Below are 23,028 nucleotides of genomic sequence, written 5' to 3'. Positions count from 1 at the left end.
AACCAGCATGGGAGAGGGAGAGTGTAGCTAAATGATTAATACCCGTACTACTAAAATTCAGCTCCAAAACAATTTTAGATGATGAAAAACCCGTGTGTGATTGTCCTAGCAGATATCTTCCATGAATGAAATTATTATCTTGCTGGTAAGGTTGACCCTGGTAGCTTTTGTCTTTTGACAGTGTTTTTGTGTTGAGTTTCGGTGAAAGAATCTAAATTTGCAGGGGCATTAAAGTAACACACAAAAAAAGAGACAAAGGGAAAAGGTGATAAAAACTGGCTTAGAGTAGTTTGGGATAGATGGGGATGGGACTAAAAGCCAATCTTTCCACTAAAGCACCGGCTAAGTCTCCGCAGGAGTCAGGACTGCTTTGCAGGCTATCTAGTATCTACTCATGTTGCACTAAAGCCACCCCTATAAAACACGGGGAAAGGGGGAATATGGAAAAGTTTAAACAACGGGAATAGATTGCCATGATTCTGTACAACAATCTTTGTCATTTTCAAAAACTCCCACGAGCCTATTTAAGTTTAATGTCGATGCTTGTAGTTAAGAACATGATGGTATAGTGGGGTTTGCTTCCATTATCCGAGATAGTTGAGGTCACGTGATTAGGTGTCTTTCTGGCTTTTAAAAAGCGCTTTTAAATTATTGTTTAGCTAAGGCGTTTGCCATTTGGGAGGCTCTTTCGTGGCTAAAGTTATTACGTGTAGAGAATGTTATGATTGAATCGAATTATCAAGTGGTTGTGAATGTTTTGACATGTTCTTTGGATGATGTATCTCAGATAAGTATGTTGGTTAATGATAGTTTGATGCTAAAAGAGTAGTTTCAGCAGTTGTCGTTCTATTGGACACATAGTGGTGCTAATAACGCGGCTTATTCTCTTGTTCAGATTGGCTCTCAAAATCAAAAGGAACTCATTGCCGTGGTATGTGCAATAGATGGAGAAGGAGACATAAGAAGAAAATTTCACAAGGGGATGCATAGTTTGAAACTAAATTGAAGCAATCATAAATCATGAAACTTGACAAGGATCAGATATGCAGCACCTCCACTATCAATATATCAAACAACCAGCATGGGAGAGTATAGCTAAATGATAAAAATCCGTACTACTGAAATTCAGCTCCAAAACAATTTAAGATGATGAAAAACACGTGTGTGTGTGTGTGTGCGTGTCAGATATCACCCCTTGTCCTAGATGAAATCTTTCATGAATGAAATTATCATCTTGCTCGTAAGTTCACCGTGGTAGCTTTTCGCCTTTTGGCAGTGTTTTTGTTGTTGTTGTTGAGTTGTCGTAGAAAGGATTTAAATTTGCAGGGCATCAAAATAGTCCTAACAAAGAGACAAAGGGAAAAGGCCGTGTAAAAGGGAGTTTGGAATAGATGGGGATGGGAAAAAAGCCAATCCTATCCACTAAAGCATGGATTAAGTCTCCGCAAGACTGCTTTCCAGACATTTTAAGGTTATCTAGTGTGTACTCATCTTGCACTAAATCTGCCCCTAGAAAGGAAGGGAAAAGTGGGGGGGAATATGGAAAACTTGGAACAACAACAGGAATCGATGCCCACTTTTCTGTACAATACAATCTTTTTCATCCTTAGAAGTTCAGTATTGTTTTTGCCTTGTTACTTGAGTGGTTTATATGTTGTATTAGACTCTCTCCATTTTACAAGTTAGCTTTTGAAAATGCATATATTTGAAAGTTGAGTATTGTTTATGTCTCGAAACTGGCCTATACATATACATAGGTTCTCTCTCCACCTTACAGTTTAGCTTTCGAGGTCGGATTTTACATGAGAATGTAATGAACCAAATGCCAACGGGTCATCATATTGGCTCAGCAGACTGACTGATAAAATCGAATCGGTAATGGTCTAAACCAAAGTTCTTTTGTTTGCTAGCTACCATATGAATGTTATTGTGAGATGAAAGAAGACTCCCTTTTTGTTTATTTTTCCAGAAGTCTCTTTGCTATATTAGCCAACAATAGTACGGGGTTCAACTTGTTGGTCTAATTGATTGACACCAATAACAAGAGTCTGTGCTACAGTTTCACTATGTCGGCAACTAGGGCATATAGCCGACACAAAACACGTATGTAGCCAAATTCAGGGATAGATAACAAGGTTTTACATATTAACATGGATTGCATCAAATTCATGAATCATGATGATAGAAGATAAACAAACAACAAAAAGCTCTTGGGGTTCCATCCATAAAGTTTCAGTTAAAACTTAAAACCGTCGTCAACTTCAAGAAACCTGTTCACCCATTCAAAGTTCCGGGTATCCACTTTGGAGAAATCAAAGAAGTCATCCACATCGAAGCTTATATTCGACTCCTCAAATCCAGTAGATGTATTCTCTTCTCTCACTTGTTCTTTGGCGTTCTCCACCAATCTCTGTTGAGCAAATTTGCAGCCTTGCCTAGCTGATGCTCCACTGTGTTTCTCCTTCTGGTTCACTTTCTTGCTCAAATGAGAATTCCAGTAGTTCTTGATCTCATTATCTGTTCTTCCTGGTAACCTTCCTGCAATCAAAGACCACCTGTTCCCAAGGAGTTTATGAAGCCTAAGTATCAAGTCCTCTTCTTGGTCTGATATATTTCCTCTCTTGATGTTAGGCCTAAGATAATTCATCCATCTCAGCCTGCAACTTTTACCACACCTATTTAAACCTGCAATAAACAAAATAGGAAACAGACTTCAGTTCAGCCGACGTGTAGGCTATATACAGTGACACTCAGAATGTTTTTACCTGCTATGGTTGGAATTGTCTTCCACCTTTTAGCACCATGAACTGCAATAACCTCAGCCAATTTTCTATCTTCTTCAGCTGTCCATGCTCCCTTGTTGACATCGAATCTCTTAAGTGACAAATTTTTCTCCATTCTTTAGTGGCCCAGATTTTTTCACGGGAGCGTGGATAAAATTCCTTTGGATCCACTAATGCTTATATATGGACCAGAAAGGGAAAGGGCGGTGTTTGTTCGGGGTTCACTGTGTTATCTACCCTTCTTGGCGTTTGAGAAGAATCTCAACTACCTCTTAAATATGTATTTATGCATGTATGCATGTATGCAGACATCAAGAGATGCAGGGTGTAAAACAAATATGAAAACGACCGCAGCGATGGCTGTGATGATTGAGTAATGAAAATGCTGTAAAGTTTGTAGAAAGTTGCAAATATTTACGGAAAAGGCTGCAATATTACTGGATACTCGCATAGTGCGCCTGTGACTGATTTTAGAGGGGAAAAGGACTATTTTACTTATAAAGTCCCATTTCTAACTTTATTCACAGAAATAGACTAATCTTTTTATTATTTACTGAAAATGGCCGAAAATGATAAAACGCGTCTATATGAGAGCGGTGAAATTTCAGCAAAACGTGCCTTTGGGGGAGCGATTTTGCCATGTCAACACAAAACGCATTGACGTGAAAGCGTTTTACCCTGTGTGCAAAAACACACTAACGTGGGCGCACTTTTGCCCGCTCTCAGATTAAATTTTTAAAAATGGTCATTTTTAAAAAAAAATTATAAACATAGACCAATTTTTTTAAAAATTTACAAGAATAAATCTTTATAAAAATCTAAAGTGGCAACACCATTTTTTTTAAGGTGCCACCAATTAATACTTTATATAGACCTATAATCTCATTTCTCTTATTTTCTTAAGTAAATTGAGATATGAGACATGTGTATATATAGACTCATGAATAGGTTTGCAGTTTATTCCTAAACAATGTGGGATTATTTCATCTTTTAACTAACAATATAAGATTAAAAGTTACACTATATTTTATTTTATTTTTTGCAAAACAATTTCTATTAATGAGTAAATTGGAAATAGGCCTGGCATTGGCATTTGACTCTTTGGGTGAAAAACTGAGTGTAAGTCAGATGGCTACAGAATAGCAATAGGCATGTGTGCTGCAATTGTACGAGAAAATTTTAATGACGAAAGGATAAAAACTATGGACACAGAAGTAAAAGGCAGATAAAGGAGGTGGCGAGTAATGGCTAATTAATAACCAAAGTGCTAAAAGATTAGGAGCCTAATTTTGTCTTTATATTTACTTTTTCAAATTAATGAAGGTATCCATCTTAATTATTAGAGTGAGTGCTCCGCATAAACAAATTTTGTGATTGGCTGCTACTATGACTTATTTTACCGACCTTTGATTTCCATTTTATCTTATTTCATTTGCAGCAGGCTCTGCTTTCATGTGCTTTTCATTTTCTTTATTATAATTAAAACTACTCTTTCCTTTCTCTTCTTTTTCTTTTTGTTGTTAATCATGAAAACAATTTATTACTTTGCATGTACTAGGTGTCACGTCGTTGAATTTCTTTTTATTTTTCAAATAATCTATCATAATTCTCATTGATTGTGGCTCTTTCTCATAAATATTTTTAAAATTATATTTTTTAAGTAAATAAAAATAACGTGATATTTAAAAAACATTTTTTATTTAGAATTTTAATTATTTGCGCTACTTTAAATATGAAATGTTTTTATATCATAAAATAAAATTAATTATAAATTAAATAAAAATAAAATTCAGTTGGTTTCAAGTAATCATATTTTTTTTAATTTAATACTAATTTTTTATTTTACTCAACCACACTTCAATCAGGACATCACATGTGAATGGGGAAGATATGTCATCAAAGTTTACCCAAAAACTTCTGTTGTAACATCCTATAATATCTGCCAAGACTCTAACAGGGCCCGTGCCTAGCTCCAAGCTCTTTCGCCGTACAAACTCAATCTATCTTCAAGAAGAGTCCAAGTATAGCAAAAACTATCGACACTCTTCCAAACTTCCTCTAAGCACTCTCTCATCATTACTAATGACTCTTTACCTTTATACGAGTTGTCTCTCACTTCTTAACATTTTAGACTATTGAATTTAAGATTAATTTTTTACAAGTCGAAATTCTTTAATTTCATTAATCTTATTCTTAACAAATCAAATCATTTATACTAATTTTGTTAATATTTTTAATATAAAATTGTCTTAGTATGTTTTTATTGTCAAAATAGATTTTGTATGGAGTTAAGCACTTTAAGTCAATATTTCATAAGAATTACTTAACTAAATTAGCAAAAGTGAACTAATTTATTAATTATACAAGTTTTGTACTGCAAATTAATAAATTTTAAAGTTTGTAACCAATATAAAAGTTGATACTAATGATTAAAACTACTGATATAATTTTAATTTTTTTAAATTATTACTTACTTAAAAGACCTAAAATATAAATTACTCCTAAAATTAATTAAAAAATTCTATTATTTACACCATATACAAAAATAAAGGTTTTATATAACATTTGGTCAGGACATTTTCTTAATTTGATATTTAAGCTTTTTTTACTTTAATTTAGTATTTAAATTTAACATTTTTCCTAATTTGACACTTAGGCTTTTTTTTGTCCACTTTGGTACCCTTACATGACAATTTATTTCTAATTGGGTAATTAAGCTCTTTTTTCTTGTCTAATTTGATACTTAAATTTGTTAAATGTTATATAACTTTTTTAACCGTTTTAGTTTTCACGAGGGAACAAAAATCATTAATGATGTACGATCAACATATGGCAAATACGTGGAATTTAATGGCAAGAACAGCTAGATTTATTTGGAGTTTTCTTTGTTTCTCTAAACAATATGCTGAAATTTTACTTTTTTTTATTGGGATTGAGATGACTTTGACAATTAATAGTAGAAATGATTAAAGCATGACCTGGTCTTCACAAAGGCCTCAATTTCACCAAATGTTGATCATACATTAATTATTTTTGCTACCTCATAAAATTAGCACTATTAATATATTAAAATAATTTGTTTAACATGTAACAAATTTAGGTACCAAAAAATTTAGACACCAAATTAAGAAAAATATCAAATTAAAGTACCAAATTGAATAAAAAAACTTACCAAATTAAGTCAAATTCATATACCAAATGTTATATTAAGCATAAACTTCCAACTATAAACTTGTACGAGGCTTAATAACAATTTTCTTTAAAAATTTTGTTGATTTATAAAATGGCTATAATTAAATCTTCCTCTTAGCCTTATGGTATAAAACAAAAAAATAATGGGATAAATATCGAAACTATACATTAATTTAATCTAAAATGTAATGTTATACATAAATTTTGATTTTAAACAATTTTATATATGAAATTTTAATTTGATTCAATTTTCACAAATCACTAATAACATTCTTGAATTACACAATATTACGTACACAAAAATTATATTAATCCAATATAAAGAAAATAAATATATGTATTCATTTCTTTAAATGTCTACAATTGAACCAAAAAAAAATCATGTATACATATAAATCAAAATAAAAATTCTGTGAGTATAATTATACAAAATAAAAAAAATCACTAGTCAAATTGTATATTGAATCAGAATTTATGCATAATTTTTTCATTTTTCTTAAAATTGTTAGGATTTTGGGAAATCTTATACAGAGAAGATCTGCCGAAGTCAGAAAATCCGAACATCTTCTCCACTTCTTGATCTTACCCAACTACATCACCATAATATCTTCCCTCGGTCTCTCGCCATCCCCAGATTTCGGAACTCGCTGCACGAGATTCCGGCATGCCATGCGACCCTGCATTGCGCGCAGAACAGCCTATGACAATTCGGATTTCGGACGCTCTGATTTCATCACAACATCAGACCCTCCATCATCCACTAACATGGCAGAGCAATCCTAGAAAGGGCAGTAAAACCTCTGCGACCCGAGAACCAGCAATTCGCAAAGCGCGTTCTCCCATTGGTCGAACACTTGTACAGGAACAATCGAACGGCAAAATTGTGGTTCAAAAGCAGCATTGCAGTTCACATACATCAGGGCATTTAACCATTGCTATGTTTTCCTGGATTTTGGCCTCTACGTATTTGCCAATGCAATCATTGCAGAACGAATGGGAGCAAGGGTTGCTTATAAACATCTCCTCGAATTGCAGAATGAAGGACTAATTAATGTTACCGAGGAGATGCGGTGTTTGGATTATGAAAAATCGAAATCCCGTGCATTTTTCTTCCATTGGAAGATTAAATGATTTTTTTTTCTTTTTTCAAGGAATAGACTTCAACTGGGAGACTGCCCATTCATATTCTATAGAAGATACTGTTTTTTTTTTTCTAGCAAAAATTAACTCATTCTTTTAGACCCGTTAAAATGCGACACAAACTCATTACTGTCTCAACAATCAATATAATATCGAAACAGATAACAGTATTCTTGATGTTATGAAAATTACAGGAATGTGGATTATTTATTTTATGTGGAATCCAGATCATTAAAAGCACTGCAATGTAATTAGTTGTCTAATAATAGATATGATTTGTAAATGAGTAAAATGGAAAATGAATACTGCAGTTTGAGCCAGAAGAAAGAAAAAATGGAATAAAAAATAAATGTCAAATTTTTCAGTTTCATCTCTTTAGGTATAGTGGCGTTACATTCTAAAATTTTGCCATTTCATCAATTTTTTTTAAATCATAATTTTTTTTATAATTTATAATAATTTTAGTGATACACAATGTCAATGAAAGTGGAGAAGAACGAGAGGCGGTGTCGAAGGAGGCCGATTCACCAATTCTAGGATCGAGAGCCGAACAAATAAAAAGACTCAAGATGGACGCTCGACGTGTTAGGGTTTTAAGTAGGAATGAGTCCCCCTACGAAGTGATATCTTGAGGTATTTATAGGAGAGGTAAGGGCCTAATGAAGGGCCCAAGTCCAACCAGGTCAAATTGAGCTAGGGATATAACAATAGTTCTCCCTAGTCGAGAGACCATCTATTAATTGCCCCTGTGAGTGGTAGTTGTTGCAAATAAAGTAGCGGGGTGAAGGGGACAATTTATTGGCTGAATGACTTGGGAATATACGATGCGTTGCAAGGTTATTAAATTCATGCTCACCCCCTTTAGTAATGCATTTTGCGGATGGTATAAATTTCGCTTTATAATTTATCGGATGGCATGCCCATTGGCTCAACAATCTGAAAACGTATAACATATACTCGAGTGGTGCAGTTGTCAATTAAAGGATCCGAATTTATACAATGGAAATGTGCCGTATATATATCGTGGAAGTGATTATTGAAAATGTAAAATAGAGGAGGTTCAAGTTATCCGTTGGTAATATAAAATGTAAGAGATGCAACCTTTCATTGGTAATATGCAACATAAGAAAATGCATATTATCTGTAGGCGATATAAAACGTAAGATCTTGCTCCTAGATCCATGGAGAGGTTTACAGTAAAAAATCACTAGTTGATCGCACTACCATAAGCCCTCGCAGCACAGAAGTATGTGGAGAGTGACGTCCTGCCGCGTCAAATCACAACCCTAGGCCAAGTCTACTCGACTTAGATTTACGTGATGAATACAAAATCATAACATGTAAAATTTATAGATTTAATGTAAATATAAACAGTGAATCTGAGTATTCACGGGAGTCCCTCACAGGTTCCTTTTCTAACAGTAATCATTAAATGAACATACATATATGCAATGGGATATAACCACCCATGGGAACCCTCAGGGATTCTCTTGCCCAAACTCATAGATATGCATATATTGGCAAGTATAAATAAGCATACCGAATGTTTACCATTCATGGGGTGTAGCCCCCCGTGGGTGTGAGAACATAAACATTTGTTATCTCTGTCTCTTAGGCCTTTGGTTGGATTATACGAGTAACAAGAAGTTTCCTAAACAAGTTATCTCATTTCATACTTTTCATTAAATCAATTGAAGCAGATTTACAAGGAGCCAAAACCAACCGCAAATTAGAGATAATCGATGGAAATCCAAATTAGCAAAGTTGAAAGAGAAGGGCGTCGATTGAAGGCCGAAACAGCAGCAAACTTAAAGAAATTGCAACAACTTTGGAAGGACCTTACTCACAGCGTCTCCATTTATAAGGAAATGAGCACGAGTTGTTCAAAATGTATGATTGCACTTAACAAGGACATCCCGGAGTCATTATTTGGCCAATATCATTTTAGGGAATTCATGCATCAAAATAAAAATGAAAAAAAGAAAACAATCACTTGATTGTTCTCACATTATTCAATCAGTGTCATTTTAGGCATTTCATCTACTTAATTAAACAATGACATGCCATGTTCACATTTTACATTAACTACAAGACATTGTTAGATGAATCCCATCACAGGATTCAAGATTAAACTTATAATTAATAGTGGTATAGAAATGATGGAAGGTATTTGCTTTATCTCATTTCTTTATGCTGAATCTGAATAAAACATGTCTATATATTCAGCCTTTAATCCACCCTTCAACCTGCAATCTAAATTTTAGTTATCAAGAACCAAATTCCTGCACCAAGCAACCTTACACAGTTGAAGAAACATGAACACCATAGAAATAAACAGAGTAATTTAACGAGAAATTAAGCTAAATGGCTCATCGTTATCATAATTTAATGAGAAATTAAATGGCCCACAGTTGTCATACCTGCTACAGGAACATTATCAAAACTGTTTTGGTATTTGATCAACAGCTCTTCAATACTAATCCCAGCGTAGATTTCTGTATCCAGTGCCTCCAAAGCTCGATTCCCATCTCTCAAAGGCTTCAAATACCTTGATGAACAGAAATTAGCTTAGTGTTTGGTCCAACGCACCATAGTATCAATGAAAGTAGAAAAGAACGAGGAGCGGTGTCGAAATTGGCCGGTTGACTTAGGATGGATGTTTAGTGTATTAGACTTTTGAGTAGGGAAGAGTCCAATATCTTGACATTTATAGCAGAGTTGAGAGTTCAAGTTTAACCAGGTCCATATTAAAATAGGAATATAACAAAAATTTTAATTTTTCTTACATTATATATATTAATTAAGAAAATCTAAATTCAAATATAAAATTGAAAAAAAAAAGTAAAATTCTGAAATGAATGTGAAAGAAATAAAAAAGAAATTAAATTCAAAAACTAAATATTATTTTACGCCTAATAATTATTACCCAACAACAAAGGTGAAACCCAAAATTAAGCCCTCTCGCTTCTTGTGCTGTACCATATACCCATATGATTCGAGTGAGATGGTGAGAAAATAAATAAATAAATAACAAAAAGAAGACCCTTTTTAATGTTTCCCCAATCTGTCACCAACCTGTTTGACCCATTCCACTTATTAGCCCAAAAAATTTCTATCTATTATTGTTTTTAGTATTTTCCAAGAAATTAATAATATTAATACGTTAAAATATATCATAAGTCCTTATATTCTTTATAAACTTAAAATTTAATACTTATACTTTTTATTTTTAAAATTTAATCTCTATATTTTTCAGATTTTAAAATTAAATTATACTGTTATTTTTTGTTTAATTTATTAGTTTGACACATTATGAAATAAAAAATATACTTACTTGGTAGTTACATAACTAAATAAAAGGTAAACTATAGTAGAAATTACCCAATTATGAAAAGTTATAAAATGATCACCTAACTATTCAATTTTGTCTTTTTGGTCATCGGCTAGCTAATATAAAAAATAAGAATATCCAAAAATCTAAAATAGTTGGGTGACCAAAAAAGACAAAATTGAATAGTCGAATGATCATTTTGCTACTTTTCATAGTTGGATGACCAAAAAAGAAAAAAAAGCATAGTTGGGTGACTACTAATGTAGTTTACCCCTAAATAAATGATATTGTAATGAACTTGAATTTAATAGAATAACTTTAACAATGTTAACTGTTGAACTTGAATTTTAAAATTGAAAAGTAAAGAGATTAAATTCAAAGAAATAAAAGTATAGGACTAAATTTTCAAATTTGTGAAGTGTACAGGGGCTTATAGCATATTTTAACCATATTATGTTTATCCTTGTAAAAACCTCAAGTTTTGGTTGTCCAAATCCGAAATCCACCTGTTTCTTTTGAATCTTCGCGAAAGAAAAAGACAAGCACAGGAGAAAACCCCATATTTCGATTCATTTCGTCGATCCTTCAAAACAGGGGGAGGAATCACAAATACCCATATTCATAAAAACCTATCTTTCTTTGCCTGAACCATAAAGTCTTGGTCTTTGGGGAAAAAAAACCCTAGATTTTGAATTGGGAAGCAAAAGTTGATTACGTCAAGAATTTGGTAGATACTCATTGTGACTCATGCGCTTGATTTCTCAAAGAAAAGCAGTGATGCAAAAATCCAGCTCATATTGAAAGCCTAGTCCTTTCTTCTTCTTCTCCCCCCTTTTTTGAAAGCTGAAAAGCAAAGGCAGGAATTTTTAATCATACCCAAAAGCAAAAATGCAGCAAAATCCTTGATTTTAAACCCAAAAGAGGTTGCATATTTGCTTGGCCTTTTGTTATGATGGAACCGCCGTTATCTCGATTGGTGATCTTAGGTTTCGGCCTTCTGTTTACAGTTTTTGCTTGTTTTGTTGAATCACAACCATCTAATGTAAGTCCGCCCCCGCCGCAGTCAGTTCCTCCACCACCGCCGCCCCCGCCGCAGTCAGTTCCTCCACCACCGCCATCGGTTTCTCCGCCGCCTCCTCCGCCACCTTCACCATCACCTCCTCTGGCGCCTTCTCGCCCACCACCACCGCCGGCGGATCACCACCGGAATCATACTCATCATCCTAGACGGCGGCCACCGCAATATTCACAAAATCACAAGCCTAGTACTGGGAACAAGCTCAATACCGGGAAAAAGCTTGGGCTTTTGTTCATCGGCATTGTTATCATCCTGCAATTTGGTGTTGCTGGGTTCTTGGTTTTCAAGAGAAGGCAGCTCTTGAAAGTTAATGGCACATACGAGACTTGCTCTTCTTCTTCATGAAATCACCGCCAAGTTTTTGGGTCTGCAATTCAATTCATTTTAGGGAGTTCTTTTATTGGATTGAGAAAAAAGAGTTATCTGCTGAGCTTAGAAAGGGATTACGTTTATTTTGGATATGGGTCCTTGTTGAGATCTTCTGTAAATGGGTAGTTCTTTTATTGACTTTTTTCTTTACCCTTCTTTCCATCTTGTTGTTGTCGTTGTTTTGAATGTTAATTCTTTCCCTGGGTTCTTTAGTTCTGTCTACACGGCTTGTAATGCTACATAGAAGAAAAGCTTTCAGCTTTTGCCCCAACTGTTCTTTAAATCTTTCCCTAACTTGTTTGACACTGTAACAATGTTAGAAATCATGGAAGAAAATGTAATGATTCGGTTAACATTTTCATTTATCTTTTCCTTGTTTATTATGTACCTTGCCAACATGATTATATTGTTGTGTGATGCAAAATTTATTGGTTTAGTTGCTTCTGCTGCTCTTTGGAGTACATGATAGAAGATATAATAGATTCAGCATAAGCTTCAAGGAAAGAGTAATGTTGTCTTAAGGTAATAAATGATAAGTTTTCATGGTTTTTGTTTTCCTCATCTGGAACGGTTCTAAGATGAAACTCTCTAAGGGTGGGTTTGAATGGGCGATGCGGTGCGATGCGTTTAGCTTACTTTTTGTCTTACGCTACAGTATCATTATAGTATTTAATCTCAACGCCACCGCTGTTTTTACACTAACCGCAGGAAAACGCACCGCCCATCCAAAGTCACCCTTAGATACCTTGTTGTATGTTTTATAAGCATGGATATTACATAATTCAATAGGCCTTTTCCCCCCAAAGAGATGCTTTTGAGACAGATTTGTAGAATAATCTAAGAATTTGTTAATGACACTAATAGAAGCACTAAGAACTGGCCTTTTGGATTAAATATATGAATGCTAGATCTGGGATGCTTGTTTATGACACTTCCTTCCCTCTGTGATGTATCGTTGTCTGGTTGCTCGTTTATATGGTTTTGAATATATGTACCATATGAATTGATGATATTACTGAATAAGTTTTTTATAATTGCACTGTTCGGTAGTATCCATATGAAATGGTGTGCTTTCTCTTTCTGTGGTTTGGGGTGGGAAAGTGGGTGATGAGATGAAGATACTTTTTGGTATTGGGAATTTCTCAAGGTTGTGATTTGGTGCCTACTATTCATGAAGTTGAATTGTATTCATTAATTCTTTATAAGCTTACGTCAAGAAATCTGCAACATACCTAGAATATAGCTGTTACATATCAGTTGTCACTTGGCAACACTCTACGTCCAAGTCAAACAGGCAAAACTGCTACATCCATTCACGTTGGTGGTCATCTAGGTGCAGTCACCTTTTCTGGCTGGAACAGTGCTATATGAATATGGTGGAACTCTTTTTGAACCAGAATGGTTGGCTAGAGTGGGTTGGTAGCTCAATAACTAGTTTGATTATTAACCATGTTAGTTTTGATGTTATTGAAAGCTGAAACTACACTTTGGTTTTGCCATGCTAAGAATTTACTTTTTCAAAATTTAAAAGCTTGAGCAATACTGCTGCTGAGATGATTGATAATAATCTTGGCTTGTTTGGTGGATGGAACAAATAGCAAGTACTAACTCTATTTCGTTTGGTAATTTGGTTAGCCTTCAAGTTAGTCAATAGAGTGGTTAAGCCTTTAAAGGTAGCCAATGACTGTAAATTTGAAGAAGAAAAGCTTTTCAGGATTGGGGGAGTTTGCTTTTAAATTAGTTTTAGTATCCCACTTTTAAATCTTTTAATACCAACGAGGGTCAAATATTAGCAAGGATGAGCTGGTGTGTTGAGAAAAGAGTAGATTATCTTTTGTTGATGACAACTATAAGTAACCCAGTCATCCGGTTTTATTCTTTGCCCCATTGCTTCTCTGGACATGATACGGCTGTTGTTTAATTTATTATTAAGTTGTTAATAACACTTGATGGAGGAGTCATGGTCATCAGGTGTCAATGACATGACGCCTAATTCATGTTTTAACATCACTGCCCCACTAACTCATTTTAAGTTTTCACATTAGAACACCTAATTCAGGTTTTAACAGCAAATCTATTCTGGGATTGCATAGATGGAGGACAGGATTGAGAAATCAATTGTTATAATTCGTTGTTGAAACCAGTTAGCAAATGTTTCCAGTAACTTGTTCCATATTATTTATCATTTATGCACAACGGGGAAAAAAACCCTTTCTTCTTTTTGCATTTATAAAGAAACAATCAAAACAGGGTCAAGTTCTTGAGGCAATCATACTACTAGCCGAAGTGCCGGCACTGGAAACAGGGAGACCACTATTATACATGCGTTGGATCTCTTCCCTATACTCTGTCAAAGACTTGTCAGGAATGGCTGGTGTTAACTCCACCACATCACCCATCTTCAGCCTGCATGTAGGATCGTTTACTGGCTCATGGTTCAGCCTTGGCCTCAATTCTTCCTTCACGGTAAACCCGAATGGAGACCGTCTTGAGTTCCCCAGCCCAGCTCTTTCCAGCAAATCCATCATTGTTGAGTCTGCAGGAAACTCTTGCACCGACATCTGCAAATTGGTGGTGCAAGACTTGTCATTTCTTTCTGGCACAGGTTCATCTCCCATGTTTACATTTAAGTGCGTGGCAAAAGACCATGCCAACATGAAAGTTTATAGAAACATACCTTGTCATTTTCAATCATGATAACAAAGACAGGTCCATCGTCACAGCAGTGAGGCTTATAAGAAAATGGGCAATCATCCAAATGAGTAGGAAATGAGCAGTGAGGTTTGAAGGAATCATTATAGGCAATTGAAGAATGGTCCTTGTTCATTGTTTCACAGTGCCAAGTTACAACCCACCGAGCCCACTGAACCATCTGAAGTACAAATGAAGAGTGCTTGCAGTCACCCTCCTTATATCTCCAATGAGCTGCAAAGCCAAACTCAGCTTGCAAATGCATCTCCTTTGTTCGAATTTGAACTTCAAGTGGAACTGTGCCATCACCCATCACTACTGTGTGCAAGGACTGATACCTGCAGATTAAGATGGTGTTAGAAGGAACTTCTGCATTTATAGATTTCATCTAAGAACAATTCCAGGGCATATAAGCTATAACACACCCATTAAATTTAGGGCGAGTTATATAGTCCTTCAGCTTTCCAGGTACTTCAGACCACAACTGATGAACTACTCTCAGTGCCTTGTAACAGTCATCCACATTTTCAACAATAACACGTAGTCCGCAGATATCGTGGATCTCATCCATGGTCAACTTTTTCCTGCAAAAACAAAATAGTCTTATACAACCATAAAGATAGTCTCCATGTTCCTCTGACTTCTTTGGGTGTTCATGCTTGTACAGTAAGATAGATAGATATACATAGTGAGAGAGAGTGACGAGAACATACTTCAACATCTTTGAATAAATGCTATATAAACTTTTATGTCGTCCAGAGATAACAAGATAAGGAATTTCTTCATCCCTGAGCACTCTCTCGAGTTTCTCTATAGCAGAAGTAATCAATGCCTCGTCAAAGAAGTCCACAACCCTGGAGGACAGCTCTTTGTGCTGATCTGGATCGAGATGCTTGAAGCATAGATTCTCTAGTTGCTCCTTCCAATTAGAGATTCCTAAACGATTGGCTAAAGGTGCAAATATTTCCAAAGTCTCCTTAGCAAACCTTTGTTGCTTGAGCAAAGGCAAAGCATCTAGCGTCATCATGTTATGCAACCGATCTGCCAATTTAATGAGAACAGCTCTTGCATCCGCCATGGCAAGGAACATGGTGTGCATCCGATCTGCTTCAGCAGTCCTGCTAGCAGTATTGTTTTCTCGTGCTAGCTTACTCAGTTGGCTAAGCTTGGAGACCTATGTGAATGTCATAATAGAAAAAGTAGAAGCTTATAATATCAAAGCTTTACTCAAAAGAATGTTGACTGAAATACGCAAGAAAATTACAAGGAACTTAAAATAACCAAGCTGCAGAGATGAGTATGCTGCCTATAATGTTCTAGATTGGAGAAGCTCATACTTATACCTAGATATTTTTACTTTTAACTAGGAAGCTAAGAACAAACTAAAAGATGAGAATCCAGTGTTAATTGAGTTACTGAGAAGTAATAAGAACAACATATGCTACAACCACTACCCAAAAGCCGAGTCAGTTCAACAGCATCCACAATTATTCATTCATGGCAACCATAAAGCTATAGATATTTGCACATTCAAATATGGTAATAGACTAATCAATCATATGAATGTCCTAGGATAAAAGAAATTAATTAAATATGGCATCACAAATAATCTTTCATTCCTGTACCACCAGATTACCAATTGAATATACCAAAAATTTCACCGCCAGACAAAGCAATCCTAACAGTAAAAAGCATTTTGGTTAGTATAAACATGAGTAACGCATTACACAATGGAAATTCATGTCTCACCCCTTCAACTAAATCAGCAACAGCGGCACCAAATGTCCTACAGATATACTCATAGCTCAAACACGAGTCATCAACGGTGTCATGCAAAAGCCCTGCAGCAACTACATCAGAATTGGCACCAATGGAGGCCAACAACACTGCAGTTTCCACACAATGTTGCAAATAAGGATCACCACTTGCGCGCATCTACAAGACAAACAACTTCATATCACCTTTCAGACAATCTGAAAACAACAGAAAGTCAGGATCAAGAATAAAGTTTGGTTTCTTTGTTTGTACCTGCCCTCTATGCGCCTTCTCCGCTTCATAAAATGCCTTCACTACCAGATCTTCACGGAAGATTTTGTGCCTCATTTGTGCACCTAAAAGCAACTCCGAATTCCCTTCCTCTGCGAAATTATCCTCCATAGTAAACGGTAATTCATCGGCAATACTTTGCGCCTCAAAACTAGTGGAATCATAATCAATGCAAGAACCTAAAGCACCCCTAATGAATCCATTGAACAACCCATTAGTCCCACTACGGAACGAGCCCTGAAAATTCCCATCTCCACCCTTTTCGCGCGCACTTCTCATAGGAGGACTGCTGCTACTACACAAAACAGGGCCCTGAAACACCGATACCGGGCTCTGATTGGTTTTAAAAGAAGAAGCGCCGAATTTACTGGTTGAATAACAAAATGAACAGCTTAAGTCCTTCAACTCTTCCCCTCTATAGGACCCTAAATCCTCTCCACCGCTGGAAAAGCTTGATTTTACCGAATGTGAGGAGAAGAGGCAGGATAGGCCACCGAGAATGGGTCTCTGGGACGACGTCGAAGCCGCCGTAGAGGGAGTTGAAGATGAAGATCTTGAATTCAAGTCGAAATCACAGGAATTAATGTTGATATGGTGTGGCGTAGAGCATACGCTGCCCGGTGGACTCGCGTAAAGAGCTATTGTTGAAACCGCCATGGCCAGGTACAAGCAGATCGTCTCCAAAATAAATGTTCTGCTTTGTTTTCTAAATCAAACCCCGATCTTTCACTCCAGGGAAACAATGGTTTTCTCAGACACCAAACAAACCCACTAGTTTTCTCGAGAAAATAATCAAACCGAGAAATTTTATCTGGACCCAAATAATTTCTGCAATGAAAAAATTAAATTTTAATTTCCCCTTAAGAAAACAGTAAATTTCTCTAAAAAAAGCCCAACAATTATCCCAGCACAAGGGTTTTTCTACTAACAAAAACCAGTTAATTTTATTAAAAGAGACCCAATTGAATCTCAAGTCAGAACTAAAAGGCAAAGAAATTTCTTTAATTCTAGGGTAAATCTATATATAAAATATATACAGAGAAACCCCAGAGAATCAAGATGAATAATTTGATTGAAAATCACAAATTTTGAAGCTACAGTATTTACAAATATATATGGTCAAATTGACTACGTACAATTTACAAATTAGGAAAATATCACAAATTTTTTTTCTTTTTTTATAAAACGAAACAGTCAAAGACGCTTGAGATTGTTGAAATGAAGGCTTGAAAGAGAGAGCTTTCGATTCTTCTCCTTTGAAATTTCCTTTGAGGCGCTCTTTTTTTCTTTTTTTCTTAGTCCCTCTCCGCAGTTTCTTATTATAGAAGATTGCTTTGCGGCCAGGGGAAGTAACAGTTAAATTACAAACGTATCCTTACCAATTAACGGAATTAACTGAATGGGGACAATGTGACAAGTCCCACTGTCCATGTTAAACTATATTTCTCGTTTTGGATAATCTAATGTTCTGGATTTTGGTTAATTAGGAAATTAATAGAAGTGTAGAATTTTATAAAACAAAAAGGCTTAAATGTACATTTGGTCCCTGAAATTTATATTTTCTCCTTAATTGGTATTTATCATTGTTTTATCACAATCCAAAAGTGTCATGTGTCCCTATCATTAATGGTGTTGTAAAAGAGTACAAGTTTAGCTGATGGAATGAAAATCCAAATATTAAGTTGAAAAAACCATAAATACTATCTTAAAAAAATGCAAAATTCAAGTAGTTAAAGAAAATAAGAACATGTGATGATCGTTTATATCTTAATAATTTATATCAACTTCTTGTACAAATATCTGTAGTTATTGCTTTTATTATTTATTGTATTGTTTTTACTAAATAATTTAATATTTGAACAAACATTAAAGATAAGATTATATGTCTGTATGTATGTACAACCTTGCACTTTGTTCTTATCCCTTTGATATTGTTTTTAATCATGATTGAATACTATAAAGGGCAATGGCATTGGGGCTCAAAGTCAAGTGTTATTGCTTTGCAAGAAACAGCAAACCCCATGATTGTACTTGCTTTTGAATGTCTACAACAGCGTCGACTGCCCCATGACATAAAAAAATATCTTAAAGAAAATATAAAAAATTTTAAATCTATATATTAAATTCTCGTTAATTAAAATAATCAATCAAAAATTTTCTCTATTTTTTTTAACTAATCACGTTAATTGTTAAAATAAACTGATGAACCAATCAAATAGTAACATGTGACAGTTTATGATTTAATATAATATATTTTCATAAAAATATTAAAATTTTTATAATAATATAAAATAATTTATAAAACTTTTAACAAAAATATAAAATTCTAATAATTTACATAAAAAATATAAAATTCTAATAAATTTTTAAAAAAATTAATAAATCTTATTTACAATATTTAATTTTTTTAAAAGCATTAGAATTCTTAAAAAATATTAAAATTTTAAAAATATCAAAATTGATATAAACTTATAAATATTATAAAAAATCATAAAAACTTGAACTGGACCGATTAGCCCGAAATCGGTAAGGGTACCAATTCGACCGGTAAACTTGGAACTGGGCGTTGAACCAATTTTTTTTTAAATATTTTTATCAAATAAATATTTCATTATCTAACTATTAGAATGAAATATTCTAACCAGGATTTTCAGAACTGGATCGGCGGTCGAACCGATTAGGCCATCATTTTGCTAGTTTGACTAATCTGTCCAATTCAACTAAATAAAACATTAAAAATATTTTAAAAAATCGATTCAACCGTCCCGTTCCCAAATCAACTAGTCTAATTGTAACAGCCTAATTTTCAGTGGTGTCAGAAATAGTGATTCGAGATCACTAAATCTGACAAGTGAGTCTTAAAATTTAATAAATTAATAATTATGAGTCAAGTGTGAATTTAGAAGAATTTTTGAATTAGTGAATTTTGTGTTTTAAAAAGAATTTAATAGGTAAATTGGGTCTAAAACGATGTATCGAGACCTCGAGTTCATAAGCCGAACCATAAATATTTTTATGAATATTTATGGTGTGTCATTGAGTTAGTATAAAAGTTTCGTTAGAAAATTTTAACGTTTGGATAGTCAATTAATTAAAAAGGACTAAATTGGAAATAGTGCAAAATTTGTTAAATTGTGGTCAAATAGCTTAAGTGACTAATAAGGAGGGATTTAAAAGGTAATTAGGCCCAAATTATATGGCTGGACGGTTGGGCAAGAAAAATCAGCAGAAAGTAAGGAGAAATAAGGGCAAAATTGGAAATTTCACAAATTAAATATATAAAATAAAGATAAAAGTGAAAAATCTAGAGATCTCTTCATTTTTTATCAGCAAAAACGCCATAGGAGGTCTGAAGAAAGCTAGGTTTTCATATTTTTACACCATATCGAGAACCTGAAACAAGTCGAGGAAAAGAAAAAGTAGCTGATTAGTCCCTGAACTTTTACGAATTCAGCAAATTGACCCAGGTAAGTTCATATGGCTGAATTTTTATGATTAATTGTTAATGTGGAAATGATATAATGTATCAATTTGTCTATTGTTGTTGAATTATGAGTATGGTAAAAATGAGAATAAAATGAGATTGTTAGTTCAAATTAAGGGATCAGCAGGATTGAGTACATACGTTCGACAATCAGTGACGAATTGACGGATAAGTCCATTGTGGCTCCATGGAAAAATGTGAAAAGTAGGTATGGTGTTTCAGTGAAGAAAACCATACTGAGTTGTGAAAAGTAGGTATGGTGTTTCAGTGAAGAAAACCATACTGGCAGGAAGTGTTAAATTTTTATTTGTCTATTAATATTGTTAGTGAAATTGTGGTAAGATTTTATTATGAGCCTATGAACTTACTAAGCTTCCATAAGCTTACTTGTGTGTGTTTAATGTTTCTTGTAGATTGATATATATATACGTTCGGAGGATCGGATCTACATCAACGATCACACTATCCAGATTTACTCCGGTAGATTTTGTTAAACAACTTTTTGGATTTATATGGCATGTATAGGGAATTGAAATAAAAAGTATTAGTATGAATGACTAAGTATAAAAAGTATTAGTATGAATGACTAAGTATGCAAAATAAATTTGAATGTTATGGTTGTGTTAGATATCGAAATATATACATGTTTTTAGTTTGAAATGGTTGATTGGTTGAACTTCATTAGTATTTAAATGAAGTAGTTGAAATACTGGAATGGGTTGTGATTTAAAATTGCAGGGAAGGTTAGATAATTATAAAGGGGTTATATTGAATTTTTTTTATTTTATGGAGCAGTTCTTGGACAGCAGCATTAAGGTGACTTTGAAAAATCACCAAAAATAGTGTAAATTGAATTAGAAGCTAAATGAGATATGAAATTAAAGATGAATGAGTCTATGTTTACATGAAAGAAAAGAGTAAGAAAAAGAGTTATATATTTTAGATATTTGAATTTTAGTAAAACAGGACAAAAACGTTTGTGAAGTCCCTGTTCTGACTTTAGAAATTCATTAAAATTTTACAGAAGGATTTATGAGTTATAATTTATATGTATAGATTCCTTATTGAGTCTATTTTCTGTAGAAACAAGTAAGAATTTCATATGAAAATCCTACAGTGAGAAAACTTATTTTTAGTGACAAGAGGTCAGGACAGTCAGGTGGTGAAACAGGGGAGACTTTAACTAATAAACTGTACTAATTGGCCCAACCAAAAATTCTGAAAATTTTATGGTAAGTAGATATATGAGTCTAGTTTCAGGGAAAATTTACAGAGTTAAATTTCAAGTTCCGTAGCTCAAGTTATAAGTAATTTAGTAACTGCTGCGCGATTGGACAGATTGCTGTAAATAGTGAAATAAATTTTCAAACCAAGTTTTTATGCTCCGAATTAGTAAGATAAGTTAAGTAATGCCTCGTGCTTGACTCCGGCAACAGTTTCGGGTACGGGGTGTTACACTAATGGCTTTCTCCGGACCGATACCCTTGTTGATTTTTACCCAATTGATCCAACCGATTCATTCGATACAGTTCAAGTTTTTATGATTTTTTTTATAATTTTTATAAGTGTATATCAATTTTAATACCTTTGTATAATTTTTATGATTTTTATAGAATTATAATATGTTTTTATAAATTTTTAAATAATTTAAATATATTTTATTAATTTTATCAAAAAAATTATAATTTATTATTATTTTATAATAATTATAAGTTTATATCAATATTAATTTTGTAAATATTTAATAAATTTCTTTTTTTCTATTTTTATATTTTATGAGAAACATATTAGATTAAACTAAAACGGTCACATATCAAGATCTCGATTAATCCGTCAATTTATTTTAACGGTAAATATAGTCAATGACATAAACCGTCAACAAAAAGCTTAATTAATTGTTTTAATTAACGACAAAGGTTTAATCGAGCACAAATTTAATACAAATATTTAATTAATTTTTTACATTTTCTTACATATAAACTTTCTTTTTATATTTTTATATCACCTATCCAATTTTGTTAGGAAGTTGTAAACATATTTTTAGAATCAATTAATGTATTATTTTTGGAATATAGAGGAATTAAAAGTAAAGATAAAGGAAAAATGAAGACAAAGTTATTGTGAAACCGTAGTGATTTATTATTCACGTATCAAAACTTTATATAACGAACTAAAAATATGAGTCACTATTAATAAATATTCAAAAATAGTGGAACAAATCAATAAAAATATTAACCAAATTACCAACAACCCAACGTCCGCAAACCATCAATCAAACCCACATACAACCTTAACAATTATTTGTTATAGTAGTACAATGGATTTTGTTATATTGTCACTATGTGAACAGAACTTTTGGCTGAATTATTTGAAGTGTTCAATTATCAGACTAATGCATGTGAGCTTTAATTGAAATGGTTTTAGATTTATTTTAATTTAAATTTCAATTTAATTTGTAATGGCAACTGTACTTTTCTTGTAACCTCAGAATAGATTTTTAGTTGATATTTTATCATAATAAAAAATACATTTATTATTTTTAAATATCACCTCGATTAAAACGATAGCGTAAACTCCTTTTTCATATAAAATAAAATAAAGCGTGGATAAATATTTTATTTATCAATTGTGAATTTCTTTTCTTAAATTTCATAACCAGATATAATTAAAAAAAATGAAGGGGATACTCATCACATTTTCAACTATGAAAAGTCAAAAAATTATTTATTTGAAATAAATAAACAACACATGATTGTTTCTTAATCTTACTTATAAAACAATTTTTTAATATATCAAAATAATAATTCATAAATGGTAAAATACCAATAAATGTGGAGCACAATGCTAAAGCACATTGCACTTTCAAGAGAGTGTAGGTATGAACCTTGAAGACGATAATGTTGAGAGGGATAGT

General features: G+C 33.4%; 3 protein-coding genes across 5 annotated transcripts; 1 reads left to right on the top strand and 2 right to left on the bottom strand.

The window, feature by feature from the left end:
• Window positions 1-1,999: 1,999 nt before the first annotated feature.
• Window positions 2,000-3,017, bottom strand: LOC105770901 (transcription factor MYB114). Its single transcript, XM_012592262.2, has 2 exons — window positions 2,766-3,017; window positions 2,000-2,685 (listed from the first exon to the last, which is right to left on the bottom strand). Exons 1-2 carry the CDS (start codon window positions 2,896-2,898, stop codon window positions 2,237-2,239), a joined length of 582 nt encoding a protein of 193 aa, XP_012447716.1. The 5' UTR covers window positions 2,899-3,017; the 3' UTR covers window positions 2,000-2,236.
• A 7,931-nt stretch (window positions 3,018-10,948) lies between these two features.
• LOC105769020 (proline-rich receptor-like protein kinase PERK2) lies at window positions 10,949-12,258 on the top strand. Its single transcript, XM_012589367.2, has one exon. It carries the CDS (start codon window positions 11,396-11,398, stop codon window positions 11,867-11,869), a length of 474 nt encoding a protein of 157 aa, XP_012444821.1. The 5' UTR covers window positions 10,949-11,395; the 3' UTR covers window positions 11,870-12,258.
• A 1,835-nt stretch (window positions 12,259-14,093) lies between these two features.
• LOC105769019 (probable GTP diphosphokinase RSH2, chloroplastic) lies at window positions 14,094-17,931 on the bottom strand. 3 transcript variants are annotated; one of them, XM_012589366.2, is made up of 7 exons: window positions 17,767-17,930; window positions 16,613-17,458; window positions 16,334-16,519; window positions 15,298-15,758; window positions 15,010-15,168; window positions 14,571-14,922; window positions 14,094-14,454 (listed from the first exon to the last, which is right to left on the bottom strand). In XM_012589366.2, exons 2-7 carry the CDS (start codon window positions 17,285-17,287, stop codon window positions 14,146-14,148), a joined length of 2,142 nt encoding a protein of 713 aa, XP_012444820.1. In that variant the 5' UTR covers window positions 17,288-17,458; window positions 17,767-17,930; the 3' UTR covers window positions 14,094-14,145. The 3 variants fall into 3 exon arrangements, with proteins under 3 accessions (XP_012444820.1, XP_052486755.1, XP_052486756.1); XM_052630795.1 differs by having other exon boundaries at window positions 15,010-15,758; window positions 17,767-17,931; XM_052630796.1 differs by lacking the exon at window positions 17,767-17,930 and having other exon boundaries at window positions 15,010-15,758; window positions 16,613-17,740.
• Between the last annotated feature and the right edge of the window lie 5,097 nt (window positions 17,932-23,028).

Source organism: Gossypium raimondii, chromosome 5, assembly GCF_025698545.1.
Source record: "Gossypium raimondii isolate GPD5lz chromosome 5, ASM2569854v1, whole genome shotgun sequence".
NCBI classification, from domain to species: Eukaryota; Viridiplantae; Streptophyta; class Magnoliopsida; order Malvales; family Malvaceae; genus Gossypium; species Gossypium raimondii.
This window is presented reverse-complemented; position numbering and strand designations above follow the sequence as displayed.

Excerpts from the sequence above, each read along its gene's own strand:
- LOC105769020 (XM_012589367.2), top strand. The coding sequence starts at position 11,396 with ATGATGGAACCGCCGTTATCTCGATTGGTGATCTTAGGTTTCGGCCTT.
- LOC105770901 (XM_012592262.2), bottom strand. The coding sequence starts at position 2,898 with ATGGAGAAAAATTTGTCACTTAAGAGATTCGATGTCAACAAGGGAGCA. Across the intron at positions 2,686-2,765 it reads GACAATTCCAACCATAGCAG|GTTTAAATAGGTGTGGTAAA; the intron begins GTAAAAACATTC and ends TGTTTATTGCAG.
- LOC105769019 (XM_052630795.1), bottom strand. The coding sequence starts at position 17,287 with ATGGCGGTTTCAACAATAGCTCTTTACGCGAGTCCACCGGGCAGCGTA. Across the intron at positions 16,520-16,612 it reads AGAAGGCGCATAGAGGGCAG|ATGCGCGCAAGTGGTGATCC; the intron begins GTACAAACAAAG and ends TTTGTCTTGTAG. Across the intron at positions 14,923-15,009 it reads ACTCGCCCTAAATTTAATGG|GTATCAGTCCTTGCACACAG; the intron begins GTGTGTTATAGC and ends CTTAATCTGCAG.